At 36.0% G+C, this 12,958-nt stretch overlaps 1 protein-coding gene across 1 annotated transcript in view; it reads left to right on the top strand.

Annotated features, from left to right (window-relative positions):
• The first annotated feature begins 3,785 nt into the window (after window positions 1–3,785).
• dnajc2.S (DnaJ heat shock protein family (Hsp40) member C2 S homeolog) overlaps window positions 3,786–12,958 on the top strand; it is a 20,972-nt gene continuing 11,799 nt past the window's right edge. Inside the window, exons 1-9 of the mRNA XM_018255773.2 lie at window positions 3,786–3,991; window positions 6,560–6,750; window positions 7,259–7,334; window positions 8,505–8,603; window positions 9,574–9,715; window positions 9,857–9,937; window positions 10,967–11,032; window positions 12,165–12,256; window positions 12,811–12,932. Coding sequence (XP_018111262.1) covers window positions 3,934–3,991; window positions 6,560–6,750; window positions 7,259–7,334; window positions 8,505–8,603; window positions 9,574–9,715; window positions 9,857–9,937; window positions 10,967–11,032; window positions 12,165–12,256; window positions 12,811–12,932 — 927 coding nt within the window. The 5' untranslated portion in view covers window positions 3,786–3,933. The remainder of the gene's footprint in view (window positions 3,992–6,559; window positions 6,751–7,258; window positions 7,335–8,504; window positions 8,604–9,573; window positions 9,716–9,856; window positions 9,938–10,966; window positions 11,033–12,164; window positions 12,257–12,810; window positions 12,933–12,958) is intronic.

Here is a 12,958-nt window from a genome sequence, read left to right as displayed (position 1 = left end):
GGCAAAATATGTTGGGCAGCAGTTAGAATTGTTAGCATGAACACGTCTCAACTATAGTTTATTTAGACCGATCCCGAACAACTATTATTTTTAAAGGGATAGCTCACCTTAAAATGAGTTATAACAATAAAATGTGGTGTTCTAGAATGAGTTGTGCAAATCTTTTATAAGGATATCATTTACAGGATATTCAAGGTTTTTGTGTATTTCATACATAGATAAAAAAAAAAAATATATATATATATATATATATATATATATATATATATATATATATATATATATATATATATATATATATATATATATATATATATATATATATATATATATATATATATATAATGTAAGACTGCTGCACACACCTTAAAGGGGATACTGCCCTGGTGCTAACAGGAAATGTTTATAAAAGTTGCAAAAAAGCTCTTGCACTCTCAAAAGTTGCAAAACTTTATTTAGATCGACATTTCAACCCTCACTGGGGTCTTTATCAAGAAGAGGGCCAAAACGTTGGACTCTGATATGATGTAAATAAAGAGGTGAAGATTTTTACATGGGTGTGCCGGTTTTTTATATATGTGGATATACATGAATTACAACTGTGCACCCCAATTGCATATGGAAGAAAAGTTTGCCTTGGAGTGCAGATACTCAGTAGACTGATGAAAATGAGAGGCAATGAGGACTTTAGTCCCTAATTCTTTATACAGTGAGTATAAATGGATATTGACACCCCAGACATCCCTTCCAAAAAGCTTATTACCTGAGGGTTGGTGAAGGTTTCAACATTGAGGTTCTAGGATGCTAGAGTTTAGCATCTGATGGAACAAGCTGACAGAAGTCTTGGTGCACATTGGTACCAATGGCAAATTTATTGGAAGGGGGGAAGTTGTCAAGAATGATTTTTATCAGACCAGAGCTTTCCCCATTAGGGGAGATAGATTGAAAGATCACACAGGTGAGTCATTATTTACTTTTTTTTTATAGATCATGAAATGTATGAGCATCAAAACCAAGTCAAACAAGAGTCTGATACTGAAAATTTGGCAAATTGGATACTGCCCACTGGCATTGTTTGTATCCCACGATAACTATGCATCTATAGTACATTTGTGTTTAAAGTGATACTGACATACAGATACAGAATGCAGTGTTTCGTTTTATCTAAAAGTAATGTGCTATCTTATGAAAAGTAGTGGTGTTTTAAAACAAAAGTTTTATTTCACTACTTCCCCTGTCCTACAAGACAACACAGGATCAAATACTAAAGTGGCCAATATACAAAGTGGTTTATACTGAGTAAAAGGTGGAGTAAAACATTACTGGTGCTGTTGCTCACAGCATCCAATCAGATATTTGCTTTTTTTTTCTACTTGTTATAATCTATTTGCTGATTGGTTGCTATAGGCAATATCACCAATAATATTTTACTCCACTTTTTACACAACTTGATAAAAAGGCCCCTAACAGTGATGGCACTAATTGAATTTAGACGCCCACAATAAATCTGCTCTACCGCTGGTGATTTATCTCCACCAGCAATAATATAAATTGGTTGTTGGAAAACATGTGGAAAACATGTGACTCCCCCGACCCACCATTTGCTTTAGGGGTCGAAACGCATTGAAATGTTATATTAAAGGGGTTGTTCACCTTTGACTTAACTGTTAGTATGTTGTAGATAATTATATTCTGATGTACCTGTAAGCAACATTCAGCTGTTAAAGAGTTGGGGAGCAATGCAAGCATAGAAAAGTTCCTTGTGATGCCAAATAAGGCCTGTGATTGCCTATTTATTAGCCCCTATGTGAACTGGCAGCCTACCGGAGGCTCTATTTGGCAGTACACATGGTTTTTATGCAATCAAAATATGCCTCCAAGCCAGAATTCAAAAATAAGCACCTGCTTTGAGCCCACTGGGAGCAACTTCTAAGGGGTTGGTGAGCAACATATTGTTCACGAGCCACTGGTTGTGGAACACTGACTCTGAGACAATTTGTACGTTTTTTTATTATCATTTGTGGTTTTTGAGTTTTTTAGCTTTTATCCAGCAACTCTGCAGTTTACAATTGCAATTTTGCAACCTGGTTGTTAGGGTCCAAATTATCCTAGCAACCATGCATTGATTTGACTAAGAGACTGGAATATGAATAGGACAGGGCCTGATTAAAAGGTGAGTAATAAAAAGAAGCAATAACCAGTAATGCAACTAAGTGGCATCGGGCCCTTGTGCGGGCCATGCAGCCGACCCCTCCGGAAGCAAATTTCTTGGTAGATATGAGGGTGCGCAAACTGCTGGCAGGCCCCGAGGGGGGGGGGGCTGGTGCAATTGCACCCACTGCTCCCCCTGTAGTTCTACCACTGGCAATAACAATACATTTGTAAACGTGTAATAAGATACAAAAGTGACTTTATCGTTATTGTGGTAGTTTGCCAGCCTGGACCTTTCAACATTCCTCTTGGCGATAACGTGTTGTGACGCACTGGAAGTGGCTATTTGAAGTTTTGCACTAGAGAAATTTTGCATGGCGAAATTATGTAAGTATTTGCAAATTTTAAGTTAATTCGCCAAACTGTTTGTACTTGCTTTTTAGTAAATTGCCAATGTTCTGGCAAACTATAGTGTTTAGTGAAAAATACTACACACTTTACTCATTCATGAGATAAGGAAGCCTAGCTGAGATAATGCAAACAGATCTATTGCAAACTGAGCAATGTAACGTATACCTCTCAACATTTTGGAAATAAAAAAAAAGGGACAAAAAAAATTTGCAGCGCGTAGTGCGGCAAAATGTTTTTGATCACGCCCATTTGTGTGACCACACCCCCAATTACCATGCTCATTTTAGAAGATTTGGCCGGTTATGAAAGTTTAAACATATTTCTATAGGTTTTTTCAGTTATTACAGTTTTGCTAATGAAGGTGAAATGCCCTTTAAGCTGTGAGTCTAACTTCTCCCAAGGGACTTCCTTATCTAAATTGTTACAATTACTTATTTGCTTATCTCAAAACTGTTACAAAAGTATCTTATCTGAACCTTGTGGCTGTTCTGGGCTTTCTACCAAAAGCCAATTAAGTTAGAAACATTGTTTCTTTTTTTTTAGCTGTTCAGTGCAAAGAAAATGGGGAGTTTCCAGTACAAGTGCAGGTCTGCGGATTGAGCTGTCAAAAAGCGGGACTGTCCCACTAAAAAACAAGACAGTTGGGAGGTAAAAGAATCTAGAAATAGAGGTAAGAAGGCGCACACCCTAAAGATAAAGTATGAGGTGCTACTCCATAGGTGACTACCCATGAGGGTCTCCAAACATGTATACAAAAGAACAAGAACGGATTGCACACTCAATTTTTCAAAATTCCAAAAAAAGTAAATAAAATTTATTACAGAAAAAAAAGAGTAACAGAAATTACAAAACTAATAAGTAAGTCCAGCGCGTTTCGACCATTGTAGTGTAGTCTTCCTCAGGGGCTCAAATAATAGATAATCAAAAAGAAAAAGGCAGGGAGGTAAAAGAACACGTTTTATGATCGCGTAAACAAAAAAATATACAATAGATGGAAATGACGTGACGATGATGGTTGTAACCCTAAACCAGTTATACAAATAAGACACAGCGATACAGATGGCGCAATGCAATCACTTATGTTATCCATCTAAGTAAAGGCCGGTCTGAGTTGAAAAATATCAGTACGTTGCTTTTTTCAGATGCCTCCAGGTTACTTTCAGATGTGTCGCGTAAAAACGCAATCCAACCAGTGTCAGTACGCAAATCAAAGTCCAGCAAACACACGGGGCGGGCCGCGGGATTGGATGGAGTCACGCAGCATTAACCCGGAAGTGATTGTGTTGTCTCCATGCGGCTTCGTCAGACAGTGCCGGGTGAAGCTATAGACAATCTGCTCTCAGTGGCTCGGTGCTTGCTGATCCCGGTACTATGCTAATAGAGGCGCAGGCAGAGCAATGCACCTTTGTCACCAGAGGCCTGTGTGCAGGTAATATACATTGGAGGGCATTCTGACATGTGTTTCTACTTGGTAATTTGCTTAGAGCTTCCCAGGGAAAGGGACCTTTTAGCTGTGTCCTCTCCTTCCCGCGCCTCTAGGGTTCATACAGGTACTTGTTATAAGAATAGAAAACTGATCAGTACGGACTCTTACGGATTTCCATTTGGTATTTTGGTCCTGCTACAGAAACAAGGGCGTCTGCTGTAAAGCAGAATCTGTGTTAATAGATCCATGCTGTGCACAGACCATTTATTGCTGAAAATATTGGATATAAATGTAGGCAAATAATGAGCAATAATAAATAGCACATACACACATTAAGCTGTTGCCTTGAATCCAGTCGACTGTGGATTTGATGCCATGTGTGCTGTGTTCCAACTAATACCCTGCAAATACTTAGGGTGCAAATTAACTGTGACAACTTCAAGCAGTTCTTTCTGTAGTCACCCAGTGTTCTTTTAACCTGAAGAAGTAGGTAATGAAACCTATTCTCCTTGGTTAATAACTAAACCTAATACTAATGTTTTTTGAAAAGCAGTACTAATATGTGAATAGGGGACATCCACCCAAACATACGTTTTTTCATAACTAAAAAAATATGATTCTAAGCAACATTCCAGTGATGAATTAAAAAAACTGTTAAAGTTATTAGTACTTATAATTAGTCTCGTTGTTCTCCACATTGCTACTTCTAAATCAGTGTGTCAGAAGCCATCTGATTGACAGCTCTACGACATCTGACTTCTGCTACATTGTTTCAAGAGTCAGAGCTAGAGAACACAAAATGTTTTCTCCTTTTAGGCCTTTAAGAGGTCATTTTTCAATGTTATAGTTGTGTCCCAGAGAGCATGGCTTTTTTCTGAGCAGGTAAATGTTAAGTAAAATTATTTGACATGGTAAGGTGTTGCACTATATTTTTACTGGCAAAAAAAGCTATCATGCTTGTAGTTTTTTTTGTTTGGAACAGTTCTGATGATGTTTTGATAAAATAACAGTGTGATCAGATTAACACTCTGGGTTTGTGCTAGATAAAAAGTTAGATTCAGACCCCCCTTTTTTAAGCAGGGGCTCATTAGGGTCATGGTCGGTACAGTTTGGGCTGTAGAAGCATGTGATATTTACATTTTTTATGTTTTTTCTGATGCAGACATTTGGTGCCAAGTAGCACAATTATTTTGTGATCTAATTTAATATCATATCATTTGACCAGGACTGAGTTAAAGGAGAAGGAAAGGCTAAAATTAAGTACAGTTTATCAGAAAGGTCTATATAAACACACCAGTAAACCCTCAAAGTAATGCTGCTCTGAATCTTCTATCAAAAGAAACACAGCATTTCTTTCCTTCTATTGTGTACACACGGGCTTCTGTATCAGACTTCCTTCTTTCAGCTGAAACCTCCAGGGCGCAGCTTGAGCATGCTCAGTTTGCTACTCTCCCCCTCCCATCTCCCCTTCCTGCTGTAATCTGAGCCCAGAGCTATGAGCAAGCAGGGAGAAACTGAGGCAGGAAGTGATGTCACACCAAGTTTATATGGCAGCTGCTATCCTAAACAAACCGAGAGCTTCTAGGGGTGTTGACAATAAACTGCTTTGGTAGCTTTCCTTTTCCTTTAAGGTGTAAAATAAATTTTCTTAGGGATTAATCTTAAAACCATATATGAGTGCGATAGAGAAAATGTTGCATAATGCATTGACATTTTTAGCTGAAAATTTAAATTGTTGTTATCATCATCATTTATTTATATAGCGCAGTGCTTTACTGCAGTTTTAGCAAACAGGGAATAAATGGTGGATAACAAACAAGAATTACAGAGTACAATAGGGTTAGAAGGACCTAGAGATTAGAGTTTACAAACTAAAGGTTATGGTACAATTGAGACATAGATTATAAAAACACTTTGTTATAATAATAAAACAACACCCTATACTTGATGGCAACTAAGCTGCATGAATACTTAACGGTGGAAAAACAAACCTATTGGATTTTTTTATAGCCCCCTGCATTGCTATAGGCTTCATAGATAGCTGTGTATGACATCATAATTTAGATATAAAATATAAACTAGCCAAGAAAGCTTTAAAATATTTAACCCTTTATTCAAGTGTTTTTTTCAGGACCCCCTGGCCCTGTGTTACCCCCCGCAGCACCCCTTCAGCCTTCTGTGGATGCTGCAACACTTCTACGTGTCCATTCTGTTGCCAGCCTGCTCCCACTTTGCGTGTGCAAAATAGCCACCCCCAAACTTAGACAGACATACACATTTTGTCACTGTTTTCTGCAGATGATTTACTAACCCTTTGGGGTTTGATACTTTTGAGTAAATTGTACTTTTAGCTATGTTTTTGGGGTCAACCTACTTTTAGGATTTGACTATACACAAAACACTGGCAATGCAGTAGACATAGTGACAGCCATTGAAATTTGTATGCACTATTTCCATTTTGTGGGGCTCTATATACCAGCTATTTACTTACCAAACAACCATATATTTTTTGGAAAGTAATCTGTTTATATATCGTATTAATCAGGCATTTATTGCCTTGTTGTCTGACAGCTTCAGTATTGTGCAAGGTTGAGCCTGTGGGAAGATGGTTTGAAGCTTTCATCAAACGCAGGAACAGGAATGTATCAGCTTCATTCCAGGAGTTGGAGGATGAAAAAGAATTGTCAGAGGAATCAGAAGATGAAGAATTTCAGCTGGAAGAATTCCCCCTCTTAAAGACTCTTGATCCCAAGGACTGGAAGGTTCATATATATGAATACTTTTTAATGAAGAGAGAACATATTGCAAATACGTATCTGTTAATTTTAGCAGAGCTGCCCCATTTTTCCCTTATAATCAGTAATTATCCAACACAGAGTGGAGCATGTTATATTGAAATTGTGTTAATCAGAGAACTCTTTGGGCAGGTTTAAAAATATACCTGAGTATGTGTATGGAAAACACCATTGTTACTGCATATGCAGTAGGCATAGCCTTGTCAACAAATCCAAGTGGTAAAAATATGTACTTGGATTTCTGCCATCATGGTTCAGATGATTTCTCCAGATATGGATTGTTATTTATAATTGTCTTTTTATCTACCTGTTTATTTATGTATTGCCTATGATTTCTTTCTAGAGTTGCTTATTATAAGACTTGTTAATATTCTCTGAAGGTAGTTTATGTGGGTGGAGTTAGGGGTTGGTAATCGGTGAGTATTCTCATAATACAAGCACTTTGTAATTTTATATTGCACTATGATTTTTGTAGAACCAAGATCACTATGCAGTTCTTGGATTGAAGAATTTAAGGTACAAGGCAACGCAGAAACAGATCAAAGCTGCTCGTAAGTCATAATCACACATATATAATTGAATACGAGAAAATATTCTTGCAGATTGAGTATATATTATAGATATTGTATAAATTATAGATACTGTATAAATTAATGATTTTTGCAAAGTAAATAGATTTTTTGATAGGTGAAGAATATCGGCTTAGATGGACATAGTGAGCATTTAAAAACTAATGTATTAGTCTCTGGTTTGCGTGTCTGCCCCCTTTAGAACATATCCCTTCCAAATCCATAAATCATCTTTTTTTTTTTCCCCCAGTCCCCAGCTACTTCTTCAACTTCCAGCTGAATTAGAACTTTTTTTCAACCAAGTTTAACTCTATATAATCAAATGGTTTATTTTTTGCTTTTTTTTTTTAAAATGGTTAGTAAGGCATGTATATAATTTATTCCGCTTAGCGAGTATTTTTCTCTAAATTTTATTGGTTTATTACTTGAGGGACATTTCATATTATTTCCCTTGCCAAGGTAAACTCTTTTCAGTTCTTTCTGTTCATGCCTTGAGAATTTTTTTTTTTTTAAATATTTTTATTTCTGAAAAGTTTAGACATTTGTGTACAGTATAGTATTTATCCATTTAGCATCAAAAACATGAAATACATTCGTTTGTCAAGCTATATTGTACAGTTAGAGTGCCTTGAGAATTTTTATAAGTGTATTTATCAATGGTTGAATATTACAGTTTACCATTTAATGAATGTATTTCTAAAAAATCCCAGGAATGAATAGCATGTGGGTGGATTTTTATGTGATAAACTCTAATCTCACATTTTGATAAATCTGCCCCTTAGTGTTATATTAAATATTATACGGTTTGGCTTTACTGACCAATCACATGTAAACTTTTTGTTTTTATCTATACATGCCCTTACATAATCTCTAAAACAAGGTTTCAAGGTGACTGATGTTATAATACCGAAATAAATAACAGGCCCACATTTGTAGGGGTGATTTGGAGATGTCTTTTGAATCTCTCAAAGATAAACATTGTTGTCCATATTATTCTAAGCCACTTCATTCTTTTGCTGAAAATGACTGTACAATGGTTTTCATTGTTATCCAACACTGCAGAACTTTATGAAACTTTAAAATAAAATCGAGACAAATAACATGGTTGTAATAATCATACCATTTATCTTCAATATTTTTTTTTTAACCAAGATAAAGCAATGGTTCTGAAGCATCATCCAGACAAGAGAAAGGCAGCTGGTGAACAGATAGTTGAAGGAGACAATGACTACTTTACTTGTATAACTAAAGGTGAGATTAAAAGCACACACGTTTCTACAGCCATAATCTTTAGTTGTATTATAGGATCTCTCTTAAAACATTAAGGGGCAGATGTATGAAGGGTCGAATATCGAGGGTTAATTAACCCTCGATATTCGACTAGGAACTAAAATCGTTCGACTTCGAATATCGAAGTCGAACGATTTAGCGTAAATTCTGCGATCAAACGATCGAAGGATTATTCGTTCGATCAAACGATTAAATCCTTCGAATCGAAGGATTTTAATACAACGATCGAAGGAATATCCTTCGATCAAAAAATCTCAGGCAAGCCTATGGGGACCTTCCCCATAGGCTAACATTGACTTCGGTAGCTTTTAGCTGCCGAAGTAGGGGGGTCGAAGTTTTTCTTAAAGAGACAGTACTTCGACTATCGAATGGTCGAATAGTCGAACGATTTTTAGTTCGAATCGTTCGAGTCGAAGTCGTAGTCGAAGGTCGAAGTAGCCCATTCGATGGTCGAAGTAGCCCAAAAAACACTTCGAAATTCGAAGTTTTTTTAATTCGAATCCTTCACTCGAGCTTTGTAAATGTGCCCCTAAATGTGCCCAAGGATAATGAGTGGAAGAAGAACCTTTTGGTTGGAAACATACCATATGTTGTCTTTGGTCCACACTGTATGCCTCTATATAGAGCACACTGGAAACAAATGGACTAAGATATTCTTGTGGGTGATTTATCAGACTTTGAGCTGGAACTTATTTTCTGAACAAGAAATTATTTAACTAATGGACACATTTATCCAAGCCAGTGTGTACCATTACAGATAATTCATTGTTCAACCTTAAACTATATGCAATCTTTTGATTGATAACTTGTTGTTAGCAACTAGGTGAAAGTTACAGAGGGTACTGTGTATTCAATTTGACGTGATACTGAAATTATTCTTATTTATTGTTAATTGCTTCTTTCTCATTTCCTTTCTGTCTTTCATTGCCAGCTAATGAAATCTTGTCAGATCCTATAAAAAGGAGAGCATTCAATAGCATAGATCCTACATTTGATAATAACATTCCATCCAAGAATGAAGGAAAGGACAACTTCTTTGAAGTATTTTCTCCTGTATTTGAGAGAAATAACAGGTAAAATGCCAAAGCTGCTGCATGCTTAAAAACAAATGGTAACGATCTTCTGTTCTTTTTTTCATTGCTAGTATAGCTAATCTAAGCCTGTGTTATTTTGGCAACTAGCTACAGACCATAAATGGTGATTAAATATTGCAGGTGGTCAAATAAGAAGAATATACCAAAACTTGGAGATATGAGCTCCTGTATTGAAGAAGTTGATGGATTCTACTCTTTCTGGTATGTTTTCTTTGTTTCTCTCTGTCCTCAAGTCTATATTAAACGCATAATCCATAACAAGTCTATATTTAAAAGAGAACTGTCATGAGATATAGTGTTCTCTAACTTTTAAGTATTACGCAGTAAAGTTAACAATTAAAAAGAATACAGTATTTTTTCAGAGTTAAACTTAAACTGACCCCCCCACACCAAATTTGATGTCATAAAGTCATACCCTCTATCAGAAGCCTGCTATTTGTAATGAATTATGGGGATTGTAGTTTAAATGTGACATTCATTCCATTAGTATGTTTAACCCACCACCTCCACAGTTGCTTATAATGGATATCAGAGAGAAAATATGCCAATGTGAAAGAATGCCATAGGGCTGGGATGCTTCTTTTAATGGGTATCAAAGAGAAGCTGTACCAATGTGAAATAATGCTGTGTTATAAACATATCTAAAACCTCAACCATACAGCATAAAGTATGGCACACAGGCAGTGTAGGACAGGCAGAGTATGGCAAACACATAGGGAACATAGTATATACCGTAGTACATAACTGTTATATGTAGCAACAGTACAGTTTTACAAGCGTGAACAATACTGGAGGGGGATTATAGACATGAACAATACTGGGGGATATTAGAGGTGTGAACAATACATGATCCTTGAAAAGTTCTTTTCTGTGTCAACCAAACCAGAGGCACAAATGCAGCTCTTCAATAATGCTTACTTGTCTGCAAACAGAGAAGTGTTGCACTCAGATATGATGTTACTAGAGGATGAGGGAGGGGAAATATGACTCTGGGAACATGGGCGGCCTAATTGTATGTTGTTGATTCCTAATTTCAGATTCTGAAAATGCTGGAGAGCTGTTAGAAATGAGTGATAAGAAAGTGTGTTTATAACACAAAATTGATGCAGTTCGGTATAGATTTAGTTATACTAATTAATGTTATATATTAGTGAGAAAAATGGTATGGTTTATAGTTCATGACAGTTCTCCTTTAATGTATAATTGTGTGCTTATTTTTTTTAATTCAAGGTATAATTTTGACTCATGGAGAGAGTTTTCATATTTGGATGAAGAAGAGAAAGAAAAGGCTGAGTGGTAAATTAAAGGGTTTAAAATATTGCTCATGAAATGTGTAGTCACAAGAAAAGGATAGATGTTGTGGGTTGTATAAATAATTTCTCTTGTAAAAAACAATGCCTTAACAAAATATTATAATAGGCATAGAAATAAGCAGTGTATACCATTTCAAGTTATTCCCCATATAGTGGTCCTAACTATTTTCCTCTGGTCTTATGGCACCTCCCTGCTTAGTTGAATTTTCTATGGAAAGTGTCTCTTGATTAAAGCATTGCCGTCATGTACTGATTCGTCCCCTGCTGTAGATTTGTTTTAGAGGAGAGGTCTTCAAGACCAACTCTCATTGTTGGCTTAAAACGACCATTAAAGGGATGGGTGTTGGGCTGCTACAAGCACATGGAAATGTGTCCTACCTTCCTGTAGAATAACTGTTAAAATATAATACAAATGGGAAGCACTCCAAGACTATGTAAAATATAATAAAAAGTCAACAGATCTGGACATATGAATTACAAACATACAAAATAGAGGGATTTGGTTAATGTGCAGTCCCTGGTCCTTGTTTCATTATTAATTCAGTATCTTTGCAAGTGCATACATTTTGAATGGATTTTTTTAGTTAAAAGTTTCATCAAAAGCCATCATACTACATAACGGTAAACCCCAAAAAGTAGTCCTGTTTACCTTTGGTCATATCTTTTTTTTATACTGGCACCTTTCTGCTTGGATGTATTTCTTTGGAAAAGTGTGTATGCAGTTGCACAGACTATAATACTGATAAAACATAGGGCCAGGAAATGTATATTTATTAACTGCATCTCCATAATACTTTACATTTATTTCACTTAGCCTTGTAGTACTCAGACAACTCCCTTTTTTATTTTAATAAGCAGTACATGGTTCAGAATTGTTATGCTATCTGGAAGTCCTCTATAGATTATTCATAAATCACTAACGCACTTTTAACAAAAACGTTAGGACGACCTGTCCAGTTAGAAATAGCTCATTAAAAGTATCAACTACTTAATGTTACTGCTATATGATATTTATTAATGCTTGTATCCCATTACACTATAAGAAACACGTGCACTATGAAGACATGTAATTGAACTAAATGCACTTACCGTTCTTTCCTTGTTGGTATTCTTAGTCGTGATGAGAGAAGGTGGATCGAAAAGCAAAACAGAGCTGCAAGAGCACAGAGGAAAAAAGAAGAAATGAATAGGATACGAACATTAGTTGGTACATGCCAAATGTTTTTTATTCTTAACTGAGTTCTTGGCAGCAGAGAGATAGTTTGACATTCTTCTCGTGTGCTGGTACAATGATGTACTATGGATAGGCATGATTATACATGCATGCATAAGAAGATATGTCTATAGCCCTACATTATTTTTATGGTTGTGAACTTCACTTGTTTTTCATTGCCTTTGAATTTACAAAAGCAAGCATACTTTGGAATTCTGCTTTTTATAGGACACCAGAGTGAGTACATCTTTGTTCTCAAAAAGTAGAGAAGTATGGGAAATGGCTGTCACCAGTTCCAAGTGTTTTGATTGCTTTGTTTTTTGCTGAAAATAGTGATCAAAGTCTCTAGTGATGAAATACTGGGCTTTGGAACCTTATGTTTTGTTTTCAGGAGTGCTAATCATGTTTAAGAAGAAAGTGTTGGGCCGTCTGTCTTTCAGACCTTTCTTCTTAGAAAAGGAGGAAGAAGTGTGCTTTTTAATAATCGGTATTCACATATAATATTGAATTGTATAGTTACAGTTCTAAAATATATATTGATTTTCTAGACAATGCATATAGTAGTGACCCAAGAATAAAGAAATTTAAAGAGGAAGAAAAAGCACGGAAAGAAGCTGAAAAGAAAGCAAAAGCTGATGCTCGAAGAAAAGAACAAGAAGAAAAAGAAAGGGTAAGTGAGAAATGGAAATTAATTGC

The sequence above is a fragment of the Xenopus laevis genome, chromosome 3S (genome assembly GCF_017654675.1).
Source record: "Xenopus laevis strain J_2021 chromosome 3S, Xenopus_laevis_v10.1, whole genome shotgun sequence".
Taxonomy (NCBI): Eukaryota; Metazoa; Chordata; class Amphibia; order Anura; family Pipidae; genus Xenopus; species Xenopus laevis.
Note: the sequence above shows the minus strand (reverse complement) of the source record. Positions and strands in the feature narration are given on the sequence as shown.